Source organism: Montipora foliosa, unplaced genomic scaffold (assembly GCF_036669935.1).
Source record: "Montipora foliosa isolate CH-2021 unplaced genomic scaffold, ASM3666993v2 scaffold_426, whole genome shotgun sequence".
Taxonomy (NCBI): Eukaryota; Metazoa; Cnidaria; class Anthozoa; order Scleractinia; family Acroporidae; genus Montipora; species Montipora foliosa.
Window position 1 is genome coordinate 253,676 of NW_027179730.1, and position 22,295 is coordinate 275,970.

Genomic DNA, 22,295 nt, shown 5'->3' on the forward strand with positions numbered 1-22,295 from the left:
GGAGGAAAGTATAAATGCCAATAGGTAGTTTTCAAGACCTTCGAAAATAAATGACTTGAACCTTTTTTTTTGTATAATATGTTTGTTGAAGATACAAAGCGTTCTATGTTACCCGAAATGCGCCCAAGAGTTTCAGGATTCCCCAGGGGCCCGTTTCTCGGAAGTATCGAAACTTTCGGGTGCTACAATTCCCTTTGTGTCCGCAGAATGGAGAGATTTTGAGTCAGCGAAGTTCACAACCATTTTAGTTTTTATTATCGTGAAAACAGACTAAAAGACCAGCTTTTCAAAACAAGTGGATTGTAGGTCCACGAATAGCTTTCAGGCCCGAAATGTTATCGTTATCGGGATTTCCAGAAACGGCTTGAGGAATCTGGGGACGAGATTGGAAAGTTTCTGCGCATATTCCGTGCGCGCATATGATATTTGGTGACGTCATGCCGCTGGTCATGTTCTAAACACACCAAACATTCAAAGGATTTTGGTTTTTTTGAAAACAGTGTCTCTCCCTAATTAGCGTTTTTTAATTCTTCGTCATGACCATTTTACCAAAGAAGAAACATTCTGAATCAAAGAAAAGTGATACGACTTCAAGCAACGACAACAGGTCGAGGATACGGGGGAATAATACATCCTGGTCCTCACCGGCTAGCATTACAGACAGAAATCGCCAAAGCGACGAATATACGGGTCATGAGGAACAATACCTTGGAAATAGCTTTGAGGCAAGAGAGGCAGCTGATGTAGCCAGCAGTAGCTCAAAAAGGCGTCATAGAAGCCCTCCACATCGGCATAAATACCATGAAAGACATGGCGAGGAAACAGGGTACAACAGTTCTGATGAACACGATGCTCCAGCTAAGGAACAACCTATGTCTAATGAAGAGGTGAGCATTAAGTTCTCGTCTTGTTTGCTGCGCAAAGCCTGGAGTTATCAGCCTTTAATTTTGCATTTGTGTTTCTTTGAAGATGGAAAGGCAATTTGAACAAGCATTGAAGGAGAAAAAAGGTTTTATTATCAAGAAAATGTCCCAAGATGGCGCTTGTTTATTTCGGGCAGTCGGTGAGTAAACTCACTCTTTATTTATTTTGTCACGTCATGTTGAAAATCTGCACAAAATTCTTTCTTCCCTCTTCCGTTGTGGTTTCGTTTTCCCTTCGTGTATCCGTTTATCTATTTGTACCTTAATCACATAGAAGTCACAATGGACAAGTCACGCATATCCAGAGTCGTACATATTTACTCTTTGGCTGGCTTGGTACTCGTAGTTAGGACAGATTTTCAGGGCAATTTTGCTGGCAAGCTCTTGTATCTTATCAAAATTACTTATACAAGGAAATGCAATTACGTATCGTTATTGAAGTTTACTTGTATCAGAAGATTGTACAAGTACAAATTTGTAAATTTGTACTGTGGAATACCAAACGTGCTGTATTGATGGCTCTTGGAAAAATTCTGTACAGTTTCTCATTGTATGCTACATGGAAAATCATTTGAAGTCCATTTAAGGTAAATTGAAATTTCCCCTCTTTGCATTTTCTTTCCATGTTGACAAGGATCTTGTTTACAGCTACAATCTTGGATACAACTGTTGTTAGACTTGGCCCACTTTTCCCCCCTTCCACCCTGAATGTTGAAGCAAAACATCAGCCTTACTATCAATGTTGGAGGGGGAAAGAAAGAGGTCTAAGTGTTTTAAAACTGGAACATGAATTACCAACTGTGAATGCAATTTATGCCTGGCATTGTATTTGATTTGTATAATTATGTAATCGCATGGGCCAAAGGCAATTAAGGATTAATTTCATGAATATTTTCAAAGTTGTCACAGCGACGAGGGTAATTTGGAAAACTTTGAAAATAGAAGTGAACTTAATCCTTAATTCAAGAGGGCACGTTGCGATTACATGTTTATCACATAAAGGGCAAAATTATTGAGGGAAGCTCGTTCAATGCCACGACAAATGACAATCAACTTGACATGCTTTCATTCGGTGAAAGTTCAATTCAATAAATCAATGATGTCAACAGAAATAGTGCTTGATTTAATTAAACTGTATTTTACATGTGGACAAAAAGCAGTTTAATCAGAGTCAGAATCTGGAAGAAGACACTCTTGTAACTTCACTTGCTCTGGATAAGCTATTGTTAACCAATCAGGATCAAGTAATCATGCCCTCGTGATTACCTACAGTGCTCTCATGATTAAGAAAAAAATATATTTAATGCGCTCCATCTCAACCAATCAGTATTCAGTAATTTTGCCCCGTATATGATAAGTAAAAAGAATAGTTCTTTACGTAATTATACATGGAGAAGGTGAATGTGACAAAGCTGAATGTGTCTACAGCAAGAAAATTCGTTGGGAGGCCTTAAGAAGTGTTACTGTGGAAGGTGTTCAAATAAATAGCTTTGCTGGGAATAAAATGATCAAAATACAATTGTAGAAACCAATAATAATGTTTGAAACACTGAAAAAACTGACTTGTCCGAGGTTGACATGGTTTGGGATTGTGACAGTGTTGATGCGACAGGTGGAGCAGAGAAAAAGGTGGTGACCTTGGAGCTCTCAGTTGCATACAAGTACAGTTTGTGTATTTAGCAGCATGTTGCTAGTCCAATCCTGATCGTATTGCCTCTCGTGAAAGAATATTCAAGGATTGTTCTAGGCAGCTTTTGTATGGAGGTATATCTATGACAAAATTCAATGGTCAGTATTTGAAATAAAATCGTCCAAATCATGAATGCATCAATCCAAAGCTGAATGGCAACACTGAAGCCGATTCTGCAAATGGCCATCACGTAAAGAGACATAACACAAATAGCCACAACACGAATAGGCATAACACAAATATGCATCACATACAAAATGTAAAAAGGCATGAGGCAAACACGCATAAAGCAAATGGCCCATAAACAATCGATTGATGTTTTTTTTTCTAGCTGAAATTACAGCTGTATTTACCAAGTACATGTACACAGCTAGTCTCCATTCTTCAAAGGGCCTCTATGTTATGCCTCTGTGTTATGGCTATTTTACGTCATGACTTTTGTGTAATCAATAATTGCGTTATGCTTTTCTGTGTTATGCCTTTGTGTTATGCGTTTCTGCATTATGCCTTTTTGCGTTATTCCTCTTTATGTTATGGCTTTTTGCGTGATGCCTCTTTCCGTGATGGCCATTTGCAGAATTAGCTTGTTGCCGTTCAGCTTTGGATTGATGCATTTATGATTTGGACGATTTTATTTCAAATACTGATCGTTGAATTTTGTTATAGATATACCTCCATACTTTTGAGATGTACATGTACATGTAGATCGTTGTAGCTGTGCAGAGATCATGCAGTGGAATTGCATCAAAAAATGGCTTAGGCATGATAGCACTCACCGTCACCTGCCACTGATTGTTACATGCACGCAGCTGGCTGATGAAGATTTACACAACCAAGTTATATGGCATAATCATAAACTTTATTGGCAGACATTAAAACTACTATTCAGCTGTGCAATACATAAGAAAGGAATACACAAATTACCGTACATACAGTGAGAGTCATCCAGATTTGTTAACTAGACCAGAACCAACGATGTCTGCTGCAATTTGAGCTGTATCAAATGTGTGCTTAGTGGAGATGGGCAACATAAGAAGGAAAGCGAAAAGTGACTGGCACGGTCACTCTATGCTCAAGAGTTGCATGGTAGCTTGTACATGCATGTAAGTTGATTGTCAAACTACTGTCAACCAGTTGGTGGTTGTTGTGGTTTTTCTGGTAGAGGGCATTTGTGTTTTTAGAAACATGCATAACCACAGTGTAGCTCTCTGGTAGAGTCCCTCAAGCAATAATAATTTTTCCTTTCCAGCTGAACATGTGTATGGTGATCAGGAGATGCATTCAGAAGTTAGAAGGCACTGCATGGATTACATGGTACGTTCTTGAGTGAGCAATGTCAGTGTCTTTATTTTCAAAAGTACTTTAGAACTTTTTATTTAGTATTTTCTTGAGTAGCAAACTAACAAAGAAAAAGTGACATACCTTATATGTAATTCAAGCCTGTAATGCCTTTCTTTCAGTCTCATCAGTTTTTTTTAAGTTCACGGAAAGAATGGTTTGGCAGATAGTAATGTGTACACCCATTTATTCGTTACCATACCAGGTACAGTGCTTGCATAGGGGCTTCTGATAGGATGTGGAAAAAAATTAGATTATGAGGAAATTTTTGGCCTTATTATGCGTTGAATATGTGGAAATTACACTGGATTATGCAGAAATTTAAACAATTTAAATTAGAACTAATAATTAGGCCCGTCCAATGTATTTACATGCTTATGGTAAATCAGGACTTGAAATTGAGACCAATACAATTGCATTTACAACTGAATTTTTCCCTTCGCAATTAAGATATCTGGTCGAGTCGCCAATTTGTTAAAATAAAAGGGTTAGTAATCAGCATTTTGCCAAAACTGTTGCTAAAATTACAGAGACTAACACAGACTAACACATACCGTGCATTTTACCTTTCGACACACCCATCCGAAAAATTGGTTTTTGCCCTGAGCGGGACTCGAACCCACGTCTCCCTGATTACTAGTCGGGCATGCTAAGCCACTACACCATCAAGGCCACCACGCTGGCAACGCAGCAGATTAATGGGGCGACTTAGCAGCGTGGGGATCCCTAGGGCCCAACTTTTCTTCACTTGAGTGTATATCCTCGCCTCTATAACCCCAGACAGGGCTTAGAACACATGAAAGTGAAAGTGAGAGATTTCGAGGCAATGAAAGGCATAGACTACATTACAGAGACTAACACAGACTAACACATACCGTGCATTTTACCTTTCGACACACCCATCCGAAAAATTGGTTTTTGCCCTGAGCGGGACTCGAACCCACGTCTCCCTGATTACTAGTCGGGCATGCTAAGCCACTACACCATCAAGGCCACCACGCTGGCAACGCAGCAGATTAATGGGGCGACTTAGCAGCGTGGGGATCCCTAGGGCCCAACTTTTCTTCACTTGAGTGTATATCCTCGCCTCTATAACCCCAGACAGGGCTTAGAACACATGAAAGTGAAAGTGAGAGATTTCGAGGCAATGAAAGGCATAGACTACATTACAGAGACTAACACAGACTAACACATACCGTGCATTTTACCTTTCGACACACCCATCCGAAAAATTGGTTTTTGCCCTGAGCGGGACTCGAACCCACGTCTCCCTGATTACTAGTCAGGCATGCTAAGCCACTACACCATCAAGGCCACCACGCTGGCAACGCAGCAGATTAATGGGGCGACTTAGCAGCGTGGGGATCCCTAGGGCCCAACTTTTCTTCACTTGAGTGTATATCCTCGCCTCTATAACCCCAGACAGGGCTTAGAACACATGAAAGTGAAAGTGAGAGATTTCGAGGCAATGAAAGGTATAGACTACATTACAGAGACTAACACAGACTAACACATACCGTGCATTTTACCTTTCGACACACCCATCCGAAAAATTGGTTTTTGCCCTGAGCGGGACTCGAACCCACGTCTCCCTGATTACTAGTCGGGCATGCTAAGCCACTACACCATCAAGGCCACCACGCTGGCAACGCAGCTGATTAATGGGGCGACTTAGCAGCGTGGGGATCCCTAGGGCCAACCTTTTCTTCACTTGAGTGTATATCCTCGCCTCTATAACCCCAGACAGGGCTTAGAACACATGAAAGTGAAAGTGAGAGATTTCGAGGCAATGAAAGGCATAGACTACATTACAGAGACTAACACAGACTAACACATACCGTGCATTTTACCTTTCGACACACCCATCCGAAAAATTGGTTTTTGCCCTGAGCGGGACTCGAACCCACGTCTCCCTGATTACTAGTCGGGCATGCTAAGCCACTACACCATCAAGGCCACCACGCTGGCAACGCAGCAGATTAAAGGGGGGACTTAGCAGCGTGGGGATCCCTAGGGCCCAACTTTTCTTCACTTGAGTGTATATCCTCGCCTCTATAACCCCAGACAGGGCTTAGAACACATGAAAGTGAAAGTGAGACATTTCGAGGCAATGAAAGGCATAGCCATCCGAAAAATTGGTTTTTGCCCTGAGCGGGACTCGAACCCACGTCTCCCTGATTACTAGTCGGGCATGCTAAGCCACTACACCATCAAGGCCACCACGCTGGCAACGCAGCAGATTAAAGGGGGGACTTAGCAGCGTGGGGATCCCTAGGGCCCAACTTTTCTTCACTTGAGTGTATATCCTCGCCTCTATAACCCCAGACAGGGCTTAGAACACATGAAAGTGAAAGTGAGAGATTTCGAGGCAATGAAAGGCATGGGTGTGTCGAAAGGTAAAATGCACGGTATGTGTTAGTCTGTGTTAGTCTCTGTAGTGTAGTCTATGCCTTTCATTGCCTCGAAATCTCTCACTTTCACTTTCATGTGTTCTAAGCCCTGTCTGGGGTTATAGAGGCGAGCATATACACTCAAGTGAAGAAAAGGTTGGCCCTAGGGATCCCCACGCTGCTAAGTCGCCCCATTAATCTGCTGCGTTGCCAGCGTGGTGGCCTTGATGGTGTAGTGGCTTAGCATGCCCGACTAGTAATCAGGGAGATGTGGGTTCGAGTCCCGCTCAGGGCAAAAACCAATTTTTCGGATGGGTGTGTCGAAAGGTAAAATGCACGGTATGTGTTAGTCTGTGTTAGTCTCTGTAATGTAGTCTATGCCTTTCATTGCCTCGAAATCTCTCACTTTCACTTTCATGTGTTGCTAAAATAATAAAGAGATAAAAAAATATTTTGTTTCAATTTGGAGCAAAATTGTGATGTGGTTGAACCACAATCCATTCCCTCGATCATTCACCATTTTCAGCGGTTTTTTACACATACAGTGCCGCTCGGAGATAAGCGAACAACGCAGACGCAAAATGAACGCACGCGATACGCGTATACGCGTTTTTTTTTGACGCGTCTAAAATTGCGTATCGTATACGCGTTTGTGCCTTTGTTATTCATAACCATAATTTTGCTTTTCCAGTATTGTTTGCGGAACAAAAGAATAAATTGCGTGACTGCCGACAAGCCGAAAATTTGCATACGGTATATGTGGCTTTGATTACTGTCAATTTCGATCCGCAAATGCCGCCGATGAAAGCATCCACAGGGCATTATTTCGCCTTTACATGCAACAAAGGTCTTGAGAGACGAGCGAAATTAAATCAGCAAATTATGACCCGAAAAACCGAAGACATGATTCTTTTCAGTGTTTGCCGTGACGCGGTATTTACAGTCACTTCACGATGACTTTTTGCCGACGTATTGCGGGCGTACGTTACTTCATCGCAATGATGATTGTCCCTACTTTTACAAATGATGCAATTTAATTTGCTACTACTGTATAACTTGGGGCTAAATTTTCATACATGTACCTTGTAGCATCTTTTTCAAAATTTCAAGCCTAGGGTACAAATGTATGTTATGAAAACGGTTTAACTAGAATCCAGGCTCATTGCCGAAAAATGTGTGTAAACTGCTTACAAACTTTCATCTTGTGAATGAAATGGCGTGTTTTCTTCAATGTTCAGGAAAATAAGCGTTTCAAAGTAAGCAGCTGCTTTATCACTAATATCAGGCATTTCTTCAGTGTTATGCAGAAAATATCGTAATTATGCGGAGGATGCGGATTTTAGGGAATTATGCGGATCCGCAACGCTGCATCCTGTCAGATGCCATGTTGCATGCATGCATGCATTCCATGGCCGGGCAATAAAATTATACATGTAAATAGCAGGAAGGGAGGAAGGCAATAACCCTGGTAATAATCCTATGTAGGATCTTTTGTAAGATCCTAACAGGATCTTAACAGGATCCTGAGATAAGATCCTGTAAGATCCTACATAAGATCCTTCACAAGATCTTACTTAAGATCCTGTAGGATCCTACAGGATCTTAAACAGGATCCTTTAGGATCTTGTAAGATCCTGCAAGATTCTAAACAAGATCTTAAGCAGGATCCTGATTAGGATTCAACCCAGGATCCCAGCTTGTTATTGCAGGATCTTTTAAAGGATTTTATGCAGCATTTTGGGATCCTAAAGAGTATTTTAGGGGCTTGTTTAGGATCCTATCAAATTTAGATTATATACATATTTTTTAAACTGTCCAATTAAGCTAGCACAAACCAGTTTACATGTTCTTATTCTCAATCCAAACCATGTCATGGCAAGCTATTCAAGGTATTAGAGATCGACAAATTTCTTAAGAATGCAACTATCCACTTGTAGGAATTTCTTTGGAGGTGATATACAAGTTCCAAGCTAGGTCAAAGTATCCTGTTGAGACCTTTTAAGTTATGAATCAAAGTAAGCTGAATCTTGTCGCTATAATAAGACTGCATGCACTTGTATTTTCTCATTTTTTTCTCACAATAATGTGGAGTCAAAAGCCAACAGGAAACATGTCTTTATTCTTGCAAAGAAGTCTTACATTACAAATAAACACATTATGCAGACAGAACAAACTGTACTGTCAATCAAATTACGAGATGGCAGTGATGCTTGAATTGTACATCCAATGTTCTTCTCACAGATAATATAAACTACGCAATCACAATCGTGCTTCATATAATTATAGCAAATAGAAAATGGGATTTTGAAAGAAATTAAAACAAAAAACTGGTATTACAATGTTGGTAATTAAATACTTGTAAATTTAAAACAAAATTAAATAGGTTTGAATTAATCTGTCAATGATGTTGATGGAGATAATTTTCAGTATTCTTTCAGTTTGTCCAAACATTTTTGATTCATAGATTTGCATACATATCTGACCAGGTCCTGTCAAAAACTTTGTCACCACACCTGACTTGAATACATTTGGAAAGATAAGAAGTATAGAAATTTGTGAGAAGTTAGTTTCTCGCAATCAAGAACCATCACATTTCTCAATAATACAATTAACATGTCTGCATACATTTTCTCATGAGTAAATGTCAATATTCAAGATATTTCTTATCACAATCCAATTGATCTTCCAGTTATCTAGATCGAGGAGAAAGTGATGTCATTTATTCACTAGCTTAACAATGAAGTGTGTGAATGCGGCTTTATTAGTATGCAGCATGAGAGTTCTTGATTGTCACATTCGTGTTGTGCACCCTTGTAGAACCAGACACTATGTGTAATCTATATAAATCCTATGTAACGACCATATGTAAATGGTATGTTATGATATACATATATTTAATATAGAGATATATAGAGATAAACCACAGAACTATAACAAGTCTGCAAAGAGAGATCCCCAAATATATCAAACCATAACTGGTTGAGGAGACAGAATTGGCTGCTATTTAGCATTTTTATCTGCTGTAACCGAGCCTTCCCTGCTGTCCCATCAAAGAATTTTTTTCAGAAGTGTCTCTTTATACTCTTTCTTGGCAACTAAAAAAAAAACAGTACATATACTTCAATGATGCATGTAGTGATTCCTCTAAATCACTGATTATTTCTATTAGTCTACGTCCATAATAGCTTTCTCAGGCATTTTCTACATTGATTACAATAGTTAAAGTGATAGAAATTAGCATTTTTACGAGAAGGAATCAATTGTCAATCGTATACATGTAACTTGCCGTATGAGAACTTTTTTTCTAAATCATTTGCTTCACCAGTTGATCTAACTTCATTATTCTTGTTAAAGGTTTACTATTTTTTTTAACAGGGCTATAGCATGTAAGCCAAATTGAGTCTCCTTGCTTCACAAATTGAGTCGAAGGTGTGAAAATGTGAATTCTACATGCATGTAAATCATTCCTCATTTTGAAGACAATAAGGCATCAAATCAAATGTTATTCGCTTAAAGTTAACGCTTACCTTTTTACTTGAGTTGTTGTGAGCATTTCCTTGCCTGGATCAGCATTTAAAGAGTAAAACTAACAAAGAAATCGTCACCACAAAAGCGTGATCGTAGATACAAACGTTTGAATGAAACCGCCCAAAACCTGTAAGAGCTAGTAAGTAATTCATGTATGAGCTGGACTGGTTACCGCTGACTGCTGACCAAAACAAAATCACTAGTTTCCAGTCCGGTCTCTCACGTGTTATCCAAGATGGCGGAGGATGACAATCTTTCTACGGATTCATTTTAATTGAGCAAGATTCCAAAGATACTGGAGTTCATTGAAAGGATTAAGTGCTGACTTGGAGTGTGTAATTTTCAAGAGTAATGCATCATGTTCCTTTTGGAATAAGGCCGATTATGAGAGCATCAGACGAGGTAATCCGTTGATTAGTATTTCTCACAATCTATTGAATACATTGGAATAAAAGCTTCCTTTTTCATTTCTCCGTGTACAGAGTGATTTTATGTTCAAAGTTTGGAACCTTTAAAGGAAATGTATTACAAACAGTGAATTAACTCGAAAGATAACACATTCACATTGGCATGCTTTGAATAAGACCAAACCTTTAGCTTGTTATACATGTATTGAAGGTTGAAGTTCCTGGTTTTTTTTTCCTTTAGTGAGTGCTATGTAAAGACTATTTTACCCGAAGGCATAGTAAATATATACAGCAGGCCTTTGCTTTTACATAGGAAATAGATACCAGTATGTAGAGTCTATGCAAATTTTTACTCCTGGTTTGTTTTAATTGGTGCAGTACAGGTCCAAGACATAGGCAATTTAGGATCTTGATTCCTGTCCCATTCCCATTTAAGATCCTGTTTAGGATCCTGTTCCTATTTAGGATCTTGATTCCTGTCCCATTCCCATTTTAAGATCCTGTTTAGGATCCTGTTCCTATTTAGGATCTTGATTCCTGTCCCATTCTCATTTTAAGATCCTGTTTAGGATCCTGTTCCTATTTAGGATCTTGATTCCTGTCCCATTCCCATTTTAAGATCCTGTTTAGGATCCTGTTCCTATTTAGGATCTTGATTCCTGTCCCATTCCCATTTAAGATCCTGTTTAGGATCCTGTTCCTATTTAGGATCTTGATTCCTGTCCCATTCTCATTTTAAGATCCTGTTTAGGATCCTGTTCCTATTTAGGATCTTGATTCCTGTCCCATTCCCATTTTAAGATCCTGTTTAGGATCCTGTTCCTATTTAGGATCTTGATTCCTGTCCCATTCCCATTTAAGATCCTGTTTAGGATCCTGTTCCTATTTAGGATCTTGATTCCTGTCCCATTCCCATTTTAAGATCCTGTTTAGGATCCTGTTCCTATTTAGGATCTTGATTCCTGTCCCATTCTCATTTTAAGATCCTGTTTAGGATCCTGAGTAGGATCCTATTCTTATATCAGATCTTAAAGGATCCTACAGGATCTTATTAAATCTTACAGGATCCTAAATAGGATTTCTACCAGGGAAGTATTGATTCAGTCAGGTTTGTACAGAGGTGACTGCTAAGAGCGCTGGGTTTGATTCCTGGGCTCAGTGTCACATGTACATTGTAGGATGAATTTACCGTTTATCTGCTTTGCTCTGGTTTCCTGTGGGTACAGCGGTTTTCTCTTTTTTTGCAAAAAGCAAAACAAAATTAAACCAATATTTTTCTTTGATGTGACTTACTTTGTATTACTGTCTTTCCATCTATAATTTTTGGCCATCTGTTTGCAAGAGGATGAAAGTTCATATGCTAGATAAGGGTCGTTTAGTCTTTGAATAATTGGGTGTCATCTCTGCAGAAGTCCCTCCATGGTTCTCACACTATCATCCCCTTTAGGAGGAGTCTACAGTGTTCTTTGCAATTCAGTAAGGCCACCATGCTATTGCACATTTGATTGTCATACATGTATTATTTTTCTTTCATTTGTAGCTCAAGAATGCTGACTACTTTTCTCAGTATGTCACGGAAGATTTCAATGGATACATCAAACGAAAACGGGAGAGCCATTGCCATGGAAACCATATTGAGATACAGGCCATGTGTGAAATTTACAATAGGACGATTGAGGTGTACCAGTATAGTACTGGTAGGTTATTTACTCTTCTCAAATTCATCTTTACAGTTTCCAAAATTGTATGTGTGCACTTCATTTGGTTACATTGCAATGGAAATAACATTGTGTACAGTCTCACCTTGTTTCTCACGGCATGAGAGTCTCGTCTCCAGAGACATCTCCAGAGAGGAGACACTTGTCTCTAGACGAGAGTCTCGTCTCGCGAGAATCACTGAACCAACAAGATTGGCATAAATTTTAATAAAATTTCGATGGCTCCACAGATGTTTGGCTACCAAGATTTTAAGACTTGGTCGCTCTGCACTTGACAACAAGTGCAGACAGCCAGTGAAAAGCATTGGCTACTACACTCAGAGAAGTCAACTACCGGTACTTTTTTCCCCAAAATTGAAGCAATTTAAAAATACAGATTCTCTTAATTAAACCAGAGATTAAGATTCATTTTGACAATGACGGCAGTTGGTTTCTCCACTCAAACCACCCACCAACTCCAAATTTTTTTGAAACTCCTCATCACATGTACACCACTTTTTATATTCTTTGTCTCTTTAACTTTTGTGTCTTCAGTGTTGAGATAAACTTAAAAGAATTCAGAGCTGCAGGCCAATATTGTTGTATTTCTTTCTGCCTTTCTTTCTAGCAGATTTTGCCAGTTTGGTGTTAAGGGAAAAAACATTTTTTTTAGGAAATAATGTTATTTTAAAAAAGGAAAAGTATTTTTTTTATTGTAGTGGAATTTAAAATGTACAATGTTTGGCCTTTTCTATGCAGCAGTCCAATTAATTTAGTGTCAATTTAACAAGCTATTAATGATGGTGTTATGACGAACGTTGTTAATTTTATATGAAAGCCATATATATTTGAACTGCGAAGAGAATCAAGTTAATGCTGATCATTGCAGTTATTAATTATTGTTACTTGAGCAATAACGAAAGTAAAGCCTGAATGATTCATGCTTGAACGTTCAAGCCGTAATGACAATACTGCTATTGATTATTACTTTTGAAACCTGAATCACTCATAAAGTTACTGTTCTCGTTTATGTTACAGAACCAATCAACATCTTCCATAGCTCCTACAAGACTGATTACGAACCAATTAGAGTTAGCTACCATAATAGTGTACATTACAATGCAGTGCTTAATCCTAACAAGCCCTCTGTTGGTGAGGGACTTGGCCTATCTGGTTACAAACCATGGGTGAGTACCTCTCGGTTGTGTCTGTGCTACAAACTTGAATGACTGTGAGTTGAGACAGGTTTTCAGATACAGTGTACAGTAAGATGTGTTCTCACCAGGCCACTAACAATAGTACATGTACTTTGGCAGGCTTCTGTTTCATTTGTATTCCCAGTTGCATTTGTGCTATTGGTCTATCAAGGAATCAGTGCAAGTGAAAAGGACATTAGTTTCTTGATTCGTTTGACTCGATTCTGGACTCGATTCTTGATTGTTGTTCCTTGATTCTTGATCCTTGATCCTCGTGAGAATCGAGGATCGAAAATAGAGAGATTCGAAAGAGACTATCAACTTACATGTACTTTTGCCTGGTACTTTACAATGTATGGTCCAAAGCAACCTGATTTGTTTTTTTCCCTCTATTACATTGAAACTGTTTGTGGTTAGTCAACTTTTTTAGGACAAACTTCAAATTCATTAATAGCTGTTTTGTTAGTATTTATTTTTCAAAAATGGAAGGTTAGGTAATTAATGTACTTTAGTATGTGAAACCTTTTGTTGCACTCTCATCCAGTGGCATAAGATGTCTACAGTAGTATTTTATTTTCTATTTTGGGTGATTAGTGTTGTTCTTGTGTTAGTAAAGAGTTATCAAATTAGTCAAGACATTAGTTTTAGTAAAATGCTACAATCTTGGACTAAGTAAAAATTTGAGACCACCCCCCCCCCCCCCCCAAAAAAAAAAAGGAATAATAATAATGTGATTGTGGCGTATTATCACCTTCACGTGTCTTCATCCTTGATTTAGGAGGAAGGGGGGCATTTGTGTTCCATTTTAATCGGTCCAAGATTGTAGCCTTTGTATACTGTAGTTACCATTGTCGACAACATCCTACACACCCCTGTGCACAACTCTTTTTTCTAAATGCCTCATAATTTTTAACCGCCCCCTCCCCCCCCCCCCCCCCCCCCCGGTTATTGAGCTGATGACACTCAATAAGGTGATTGTTAGGTCATTAGATATTAATTGAGTGGGGAAGAGAGGATAAATAGCCCATTTAGATGTTTTCATTTAAAATAATAATTAGGATATGACCTGTACGTTCACCTTTATTGGTCACTAGCTGTGTTTAGATGACAGTACCAGTATGTAAACACGGCTGTGACATCACACACATTTTGATTGCTTATGTGTTGTTGCACATTTTGATTGGCTGGTAGGAAATATGAGCATTTATCAAGAAAATCTGTTTCAATCAAGAAGTTAAAAAAAACAGTATTTTCCTTCATTTGTTGAATTATTTTTGAGAAATATTTTATAAAAGCAATAATAGGAGGACTTTTCTGTGTTTACATAGCCTCATCTAAACACTCTGGGAGTTGGACGAATTCTCGACAGTTATGTAAACCCTCGACTGGGTCTTGGGTTTGCATAACTGTCTCAAATTCCCCCATTACTTCCCTTCATATTTAGATGAGGCTATGTAAACACGGAAAAAGTCCTCTATTGCTTAAAATAATGCAACATACATGCAGTATGTTAATAGGTAATTGAATGAAAACTATGTGTTCCCAATTAACTTGTATAGGATTGTGGAATTATACAGATTTCAGCTGAGCCAATTAAAACCAAAATAATATTCTCTATGAATATGCATACACTGTATATTTAACAATTGTTCACTGAAGGCGAGGTGAATATCGGTGAGTCAAACCGACACGACGTCAACGTTTTTATTCACCTCTATTCGCCGAGCCTGAGGTGAATAATTGTTTTAGCATAATTACACAGTCAGGTGATTTTTTGAAAGATATGCATTTTCTTTAAAACAATTCATTTCTTGAAACTGTCTTCGTCTGTCATCTCGACAAAATGGCTTGCGGCCATTTTGAAAAAACCGCTTAGGTGATTATCGCGTAATAATCACTTCAAGTACAACCAATCAGCCCGGAGAATTTTCAATTATCACTTATGTATTTATACTAAATACATAATTATGCTTGTACTCTTAAAGCCAGTGAAACATGAATCAACATTTGTGGAACAGTGTGTCATGCAGAGTTGAATGTTGAAATAGACTGTTCAACATGTTGAACGTTGTTGAATGTAATAGAGACGAGTTCTATTCTGGACCCGGTTGTTCAGAAGCTGATTAACGCTAACCCCAGATTAAAGATTAACCAAATGTTGTTCAACCCTGATATTCTGCAAAAATTCACATTAGAAGAAGTCAACCTTGAAAAACAAAAAAGGTCAAAACATGAAACGAGTAAAATCGTCTGGCGTTAGACGGAGTAAAATACTAAGTATGGCCGGTTTAGGGGTGTATGGGTTAATTAAGCTAATTCTGGATTAAGTTAATCGGTTTTCGAACAACCGGGCCCTGTTCAACAAGTGACTGCTTCTTGAATGGCGCAAACCAGTGTCACGTTCATGTGATTTGGATGGTTTAATTATGGTGGCCACAGTATGTAATGGTAAAGAATCATCTTTACTTGAATAGAACCAAGGGCAACAAGGCTCACAGCACACAATGACATTAACCTTTCATCATCCGGCATTTCCAAATTCGCCGCCATAAATGGAAAGAATTCGTAATTCTCGTTCGACAAAAGTTGAATGTGTTTATAGCCTTTCAATAAGCTGCAACATTGTCATTCAACAGGCTGCGGCGTAGTGCAACATTTTTTGAGCAGCAAATGTTGCTTGATGTTGAACCGTTTGTCACCATCTTAAGACACACTGATGACAAACTGTTCAGTTCTAAACATCGTCTCAGAAAATGTTTGATGTTAATATTGATCTTCACTTTTCAGGGAACTTTAGTCAGTGACGCATTTAAGCAGTCGGAAGACTGGCACATAGAACAGGTATATGTACATATTGTTTGCTTTTCTTCTGCTGGAAATTGCTGAGCCGTGCTTGACTTGGGGAAGGGCTGAGGTACGGTTGTACATGTACACTGTATCCCAGTGTAAACCTTCAGCACTTCATTAGTATACAGTGTATGCATGACCCAACAAACCTACACCACATTACACTGTACACAGAGTCTTGGAGTTGGAAAAAAAGTAATTTATGAAAGACCAGGGCTCTCACCATTGCACCAACCATGCTACAGTACTTGTACCTTTGGCGTCATCTTTGCAGCATTTTGTGAAATTAAAAACCTGAAATGAATACACTCTTACTGTGATGAATACATTTAATTCTGAAAGGCAACATTTTTTTATTGGACCTACGTCTAGAGTGATGTTATTAACCCTTTAAACCCTGAAGTGGGCCCCATTGATGAGTCTGTTTGGTGTTACACAGAGTAAAATCTAAAAGTGTCACTGTTAGGAGGGGAAGGGTTAAAGGGGACATAATTTTTGAGTGGACCTACAGTAGATGTTGGTAACCTTGTCACCCCTGAAGTAGCCCCTACTGAAGAGTAAAGATTTCATCTGATGTTAGACAGAGTAAAATCGTAAAGTATCACTTTAAGGAGGGGAAGGGTTAAAGGGGACACAGTTTTTGAGTGGACCTAGATGTTGTTAACCTTGTCACCCCTAAAGTAGCCCCCATTGACGAGTAAAATCATCTGATGTTAGACAGAGTAAAATCTATAAGTATCACTCTTAGGAGGGGAAGGGTTGAAGGGGACAGGCTTTTTCAGGGTAGCTGTCCATAAATTAGGTGCGACTAATCCCATAAAATTGATCTTTTGGTAGACCAACAAGGCACAAAATAGTTGACTTGATTGTTTAGGCAAGGCACCAGTTTATTGCAACCATAGCCAAGATGTTTTATTTTGACCTTTCAAGCTTGCCCTAGGATGAGCATAAAGATCTTGATTTGCAACATGGATCTACATCTAACCTTACTCTGAATATTCAATTCATAGCAAATGTTAGCTGATAAACTCCGTTGCACCGACTGGGAAGCAACAAACGAGGCCATGGAAGAAGCAGTTGCTCGAGAATCCTACTTGGAATGGCTCAGAGACCGAGAAAAGCGGGCCAGGGGGGCCAGAGCTCTGGTAAGTTGCTTGTTGCTGTGTACGGTGTTAATGAGCTTTTGACCCAGCTGAAGTGCCCAATGAAAATGGAAGGAAATCTTGCGCACCAAAAATCTTCTTATACCTTTTCTTGGTACCATGTCCCCTTGTAACCTGTCCCTTGTTCATGTACCAAAGCCTCACCTGTAAGTTTATACTCGGGCTGTTTGTCATGAAAACCTTCTCCTGTTAATTTTATCTTCCAGCCTCGCTCCAGTCCCACAGCGACTAGCAGTACTTCCACATGCACAGAATCTAAACGACCCACATCCCCGCACCACAGGGAACGTGATCGAGATGCACCGGAGAGTGCCCCTCCCAGCAAATCCCCTCGGCATTCACCAAGCTCTCCCCGACACGAGACCTTTGCAGGTGCTTCTTTTTCAGAGGCCAAGTCTTGCACCACGGCTGTCAGTCAAGCAACCACAACTTGTACTATCAGCACAATGAAAGCCACCTTTTACGATTCCAAACCAGGGTGTTCAACTGAGTCATCTAGCCCACCGTCTCCCCCTGGGGCCACTGGTGGTGCTGCCGCTGAACCGAACTACTTGGATTACCTGCCGCCTGGAGGATATGGTAATTAAATAATGAATATGGAGGATATTACATGGCCGCTTGGAGATACGAAATTTCTCTTCGAGTGTTGAAAAATATTTCACGAGTGAGCTGCTCGTGAAATATTTTTCAACACGAGATAAGCCCCAATGAATGAACACAAATGAAATACCAATGAAATACTAAATCATTTCACGAAAGGCATCGAAAGGCGCGATTTTCATATGTAACCATGGCAACAGTAATATTTTCACGTGTGAAGATATCATGTTTTCGCGCGAAAGCTCACCTAGTATATCATTGGTGTTTATATAACAAAATAGTTAATGTTCAATCACAGTACACACAAACCATTATTCGCCATCTTAGCAAAATAATAATATACACGAAAAAATTAACTCTGATTGGCTAAAAAAGCAGTGCAGTTTTGCTGTAACACAGTGCAAAAACTTGTAACGTCAGTACAAAGTTGTAACAGTGTAATTACAAATGTATTTTGATTGGTTTAGAAACAACAGAAAATTGAATTAGCCAATCAAATCTATTGTTTTGAAATCAACCGCGAGGCCTGGATGGCGCAATTTTCCCAGATTGCGTGATAGGCGTGCGTTTCTTCTGCTCAACCATCTCGAATTTTATCATGTATGTTATTAATACGTAATCACATGATTTTTCTCGTGCAATTTGTAATAAATAAGGACTAATTGTAATTTTTTTCAAAGACTACAAATTGCACTCGCCCTGCGGGCTCGTGCAATTTTGGTCGTTTTTGAAAAAAGGTACTCGTGCTTATTTATTCCAAATTGCACTCGAAATCATGCGATTACCTATACCACCTCCCAACGTCAGTGGCTTCATAGTTCAGTTGGTTAGAGCGACGCACCGGTATCGCGAGGTCACGGGTTTAATTTTTGAGGCCTCTTTACGCAATTGCAAAAAATTGAGTTCATAACTGCGAGGATCATAGCTTCACTTGATTTCGTACCCGCAGTTTATGTATGATCCATTCCATATATCATTTCATCGTTTATACTAATACTTAAAGTGCATGTAACAGTTAGCATACTTACATTGTTTAATTGAACGGCACCTGTTAAGTGAACCCCACAAGTACCTGTACAAGGGAAAGTACACGTATTATGAATGAAGTAAATGTATATATTTCTTAGTTTCCAAAAGGGAGGAGTTATCCCCGCACAATTTGTTGATCGAGTCCTTTCACAGGAGCACATTACGCAGCCCAACAAATTAACCTGCTCCCAACTGAGTGGCTTCAAAGCTCAGTTTGTAGAGTATTGCATCAGCATCGCAGAGGCCATGAGTTCGAATCCTGTTGAATGCATGTTAATATTTCATTTGTGTTTGAGAGACAATAGCATAAATTGGCCGAAGCGGAAAATACCATAATACTCTTTGTTTGTCCACCCAAATTTTGAATAAGCATTGTTTCCAGTTTCTCTTGGGACTTACAATCGTCCCAATAGAAAAAAAAAAAAGAATTCTTATCCAAAATTTGGGTGCACAAACAAAGAGTATTATGGTATTTTCCGCTTCGGCCAATTGTCCAAATATGAGTGGAGTAAAGCTATAGCGAAGGCGTCGATCGAGTATCGAGCATACGCGTTTATGGGACAGCGGTCAAAGAGTTTAGCACGTCTTGTAAGCTACATGTTTTACCAATACAGAAACAAACCGAAACATTCATTAAAGCTAACCTTAGGCGTAAAAACCCTTGTCTAGGTCTAGTTAGACCTAAGGTTAGCTTTAATGAATGTTTAGGTTTAGGTTTAGGGTTAGGGTTAGGGTTAGACGTGCTACACTCTTCGACCGCTGTCCCATAAACGCGTGTTCTCGACCCTCGATCAACGCCTCCGATACAGCTTCACCCATATAAGTGCACGGATCACGTCTTCCAGCCGATGTTATTTGCGTTCAGTATAGATTTTATCACCTCAGCTTTAATTGAATTAAAGATAATTTGTTTTGTGTCATCACAGGCTTCTCTGAATGGGAGGACGAGAGCATTTTAGCCGCTGTGCTGGCAGAATCTCAAAAGGAGTATTTAGACAAACTTAGAAAGGACACTGTGAAGGAAAGATGCAGCGATGACGAGTCCAAGTCGTAGCATTTGTACCCAGATAATCGTCATTATTTCTCAATCACATAATTAATTTGCAATTGTGCGGCAGTATTATGTCATAATGGTATGAAAAATAATATCCATCCTTGGTTCATAACGGTTATATAGGATTTTCAGTGTAGCATAATCAAGATGATATTGTCAATTCAGGAATATGTTTTTCATTGAACTTTGGAACGATTTATTTCAATTAACATGAATCCTTAGGTAATTTCGTTTTTACTTGTTTCAATTATGTGGTTTCCAAACGGTTTAAAGCTGCATTTGTTTTCCATTCTTCAAGTGGATGCATAAGTCAGAGGTTACTCATTCTTGTTGGTGTACATGTAAATCTCGATTGCCGTGGATTGTGCATTTTTCAGCTTCACTGAGGAACAGTTGTACAAGCCAGTCTTGTGCCCTATTCACATCAACAAGGCACGTAGTACGTAGTGGTGTAACAAAGCAAAATGTGTCTGGTAAATTTTCACTCCACAAGATCCAAATGTTAATTCTCCTTACTGAATGCCATACAATCCTCTTATTATCAGTTATGGGAATTTATTTGATGATATATTAATTTTACACAAAAACCTTAGGTGATAAATATCTTTATTGTTATCACCTGTATGATTGACAATATTCTAACACTGAAAGGAGAAAATATATATCAACAACGCTTGGGAGTGAAAGAGGTGAAGGAGAGTTGGGTAAATTTCTTTTCTGTGCTTTGGTATGTTCCAAAATATTTTGTAGTCGTAAGATATTAGTTGACATCTTAAGTGTTTGACCATTTCGCCCCTAAGGGGATTCTCATCGACCAGTCTGGTGTTAGACAGCAAAATATCAGCAAGTGTTACTTTTAGGGAGGGAAAGGGTTAAATTGAATATAGTTGGTGCGAAGACGTTGATGTTGTTAACCATTTTGCCCCTAAGGGGTTGCGCTTGGACGGTGAAGTTGTTTGGCATTGAAGTCTGTGTCTATCTCTGACAGGGGGGGTGGGGGGGGGGAGAGAGGTTTAGCTGTGATGTGAATGGGGCATGTTTAAGTGGATCGGGATATTAGTGGGTTTCTCTTTTTGTCTGTCCAAGTGCATGCTAGCACATGTCCTTTTGCAAATTACTTTCATTCATACGGAATTAAAAAACCGAGATAGCATGGCAATTCTTAGAACTCTAGCCTTGGTGCCCTTGTCTTTTGGCACTTTTCAAGGCTAATGTCGGGCCCCCAATTCCACTGGAACAGAATAGAGGGGTGATGAAGCTGAGAGCTCATATTCAGTAACGGGTTGTAAAAGATCTCGCCACTACAATGGAGTATAGATTATTGACATAGACGTCTTGAGTTCCTTTAAGACTCAAACAAGGATGGTCCCATTTAAACGATTTTTATTTTCTGATCTCCTCTTGTTGTGTTCATATAGCGCTTTCTGACTAGTAATGTGTATATAAATCCAGGGAAAATAATAAAGACTCCAAAATTGCTATTAACGAGGAGTGTCTGTGGGTGTAATACGCTTACTGGTTACTTAAGGAGATCTTTGTCCCAGTTACCCATCTTAAGGAAAAATACTCGTTAATACACGGCGCCATCTTCTTACTTGAAAAGAGTTGAGGAGCTATTTAGTGTTGCTAAGTGATCGACTAGCAATAGAATGACAACTCGAGTTATCACATACGGGGAAAATTAGTGAATGCTGATTTGCTGAGACGGAGGGCATTTTTCCTTAATCACGAGGGCACTTTTGGTAATTAAGAGGGCATGATTACTTGATCCCGATTGGTTCATAGTTGCTTATCCAGAGCAAGCGAAGTTATGCAAGGTAATTTTTTTTCCCAGATTGAACTACTTTTTCATCCACATATAAATACAATTAAGCGCTATTTATGTTGACTGCAACAATTTTTTTCAATAATCTTGCCCGGATGTGATAAACATGTAATCGCAATGTGCAATCATGTAATTAAGGATTAATTTCACTTACATTTTCTCAGTTTTTCAAATTTTAGGAAAACTTTGAAGATATGCGTGATATGAATTCTTAATTGCCCTCGGGCCCATGCGATTACATATACTAAACAACCAAATTGATTTCATCTTCCTGATACTTTCAGTTTAGCAGGTCCACAGTAATATGGTGCCGCTACGTTCCAAACAGAACGGTCAAGCTATGACAAGGGCGTAGCTGGAGGGGGGGGGGGGGGGGGGGGGGGGGGGGGGCCCTCAATATCCAAGGAAAAATGCCCTCAATATCCAGAGGTGTTTCGTGATAGCCTGTTGAGGCTGAGTTACGTTAACTTAAACTTTGCCGATTTGATATTTTTATATTCTTGGGTGGGAATTTCTGGTTTCCTTAGTCTTGATAAAACCTTCAACCGACTGGTCAGTTTCGTGAAAAATGATACCCTATTCTAAACCGAAAGGCTATGATTTATATA

The 22,295-nt window shown here is 39.2% G+C and overlaps 1 protein-coding gene across 1 annotated transcript; it reads left to right on the forward strand.

The window, feature by feature from the left end:
* Positions 1–447: 447 nt before the first annotated feature.
* Positions 448–21,345, forward strand: LOC137988752 (OTU domain-containing protein 5-A-like). The gene is made up of 9 exons (XM_068834713.1): positions 448–887; positions 970–1,063; positions 3,863–3,927; positions 11,817–11,973; positions 13,012–13,160; positions 15,957–16,010; positions 17,027–17,161; positions 17,386–17,758; positions 19,735–21,345. Exons 1-9 carry the CDS (start codon positions 537–539, stop codon positions 19,860–19,862), a joined length of 1,506 nt encoding a protein of 501 aa, XP_068690814.1. The 5' UTR covers positions 448–536; the 3' UTR covers positions 19,863–21,345.
* Positions 21,346–22,295: the final 950 nt, after the last annotated feature.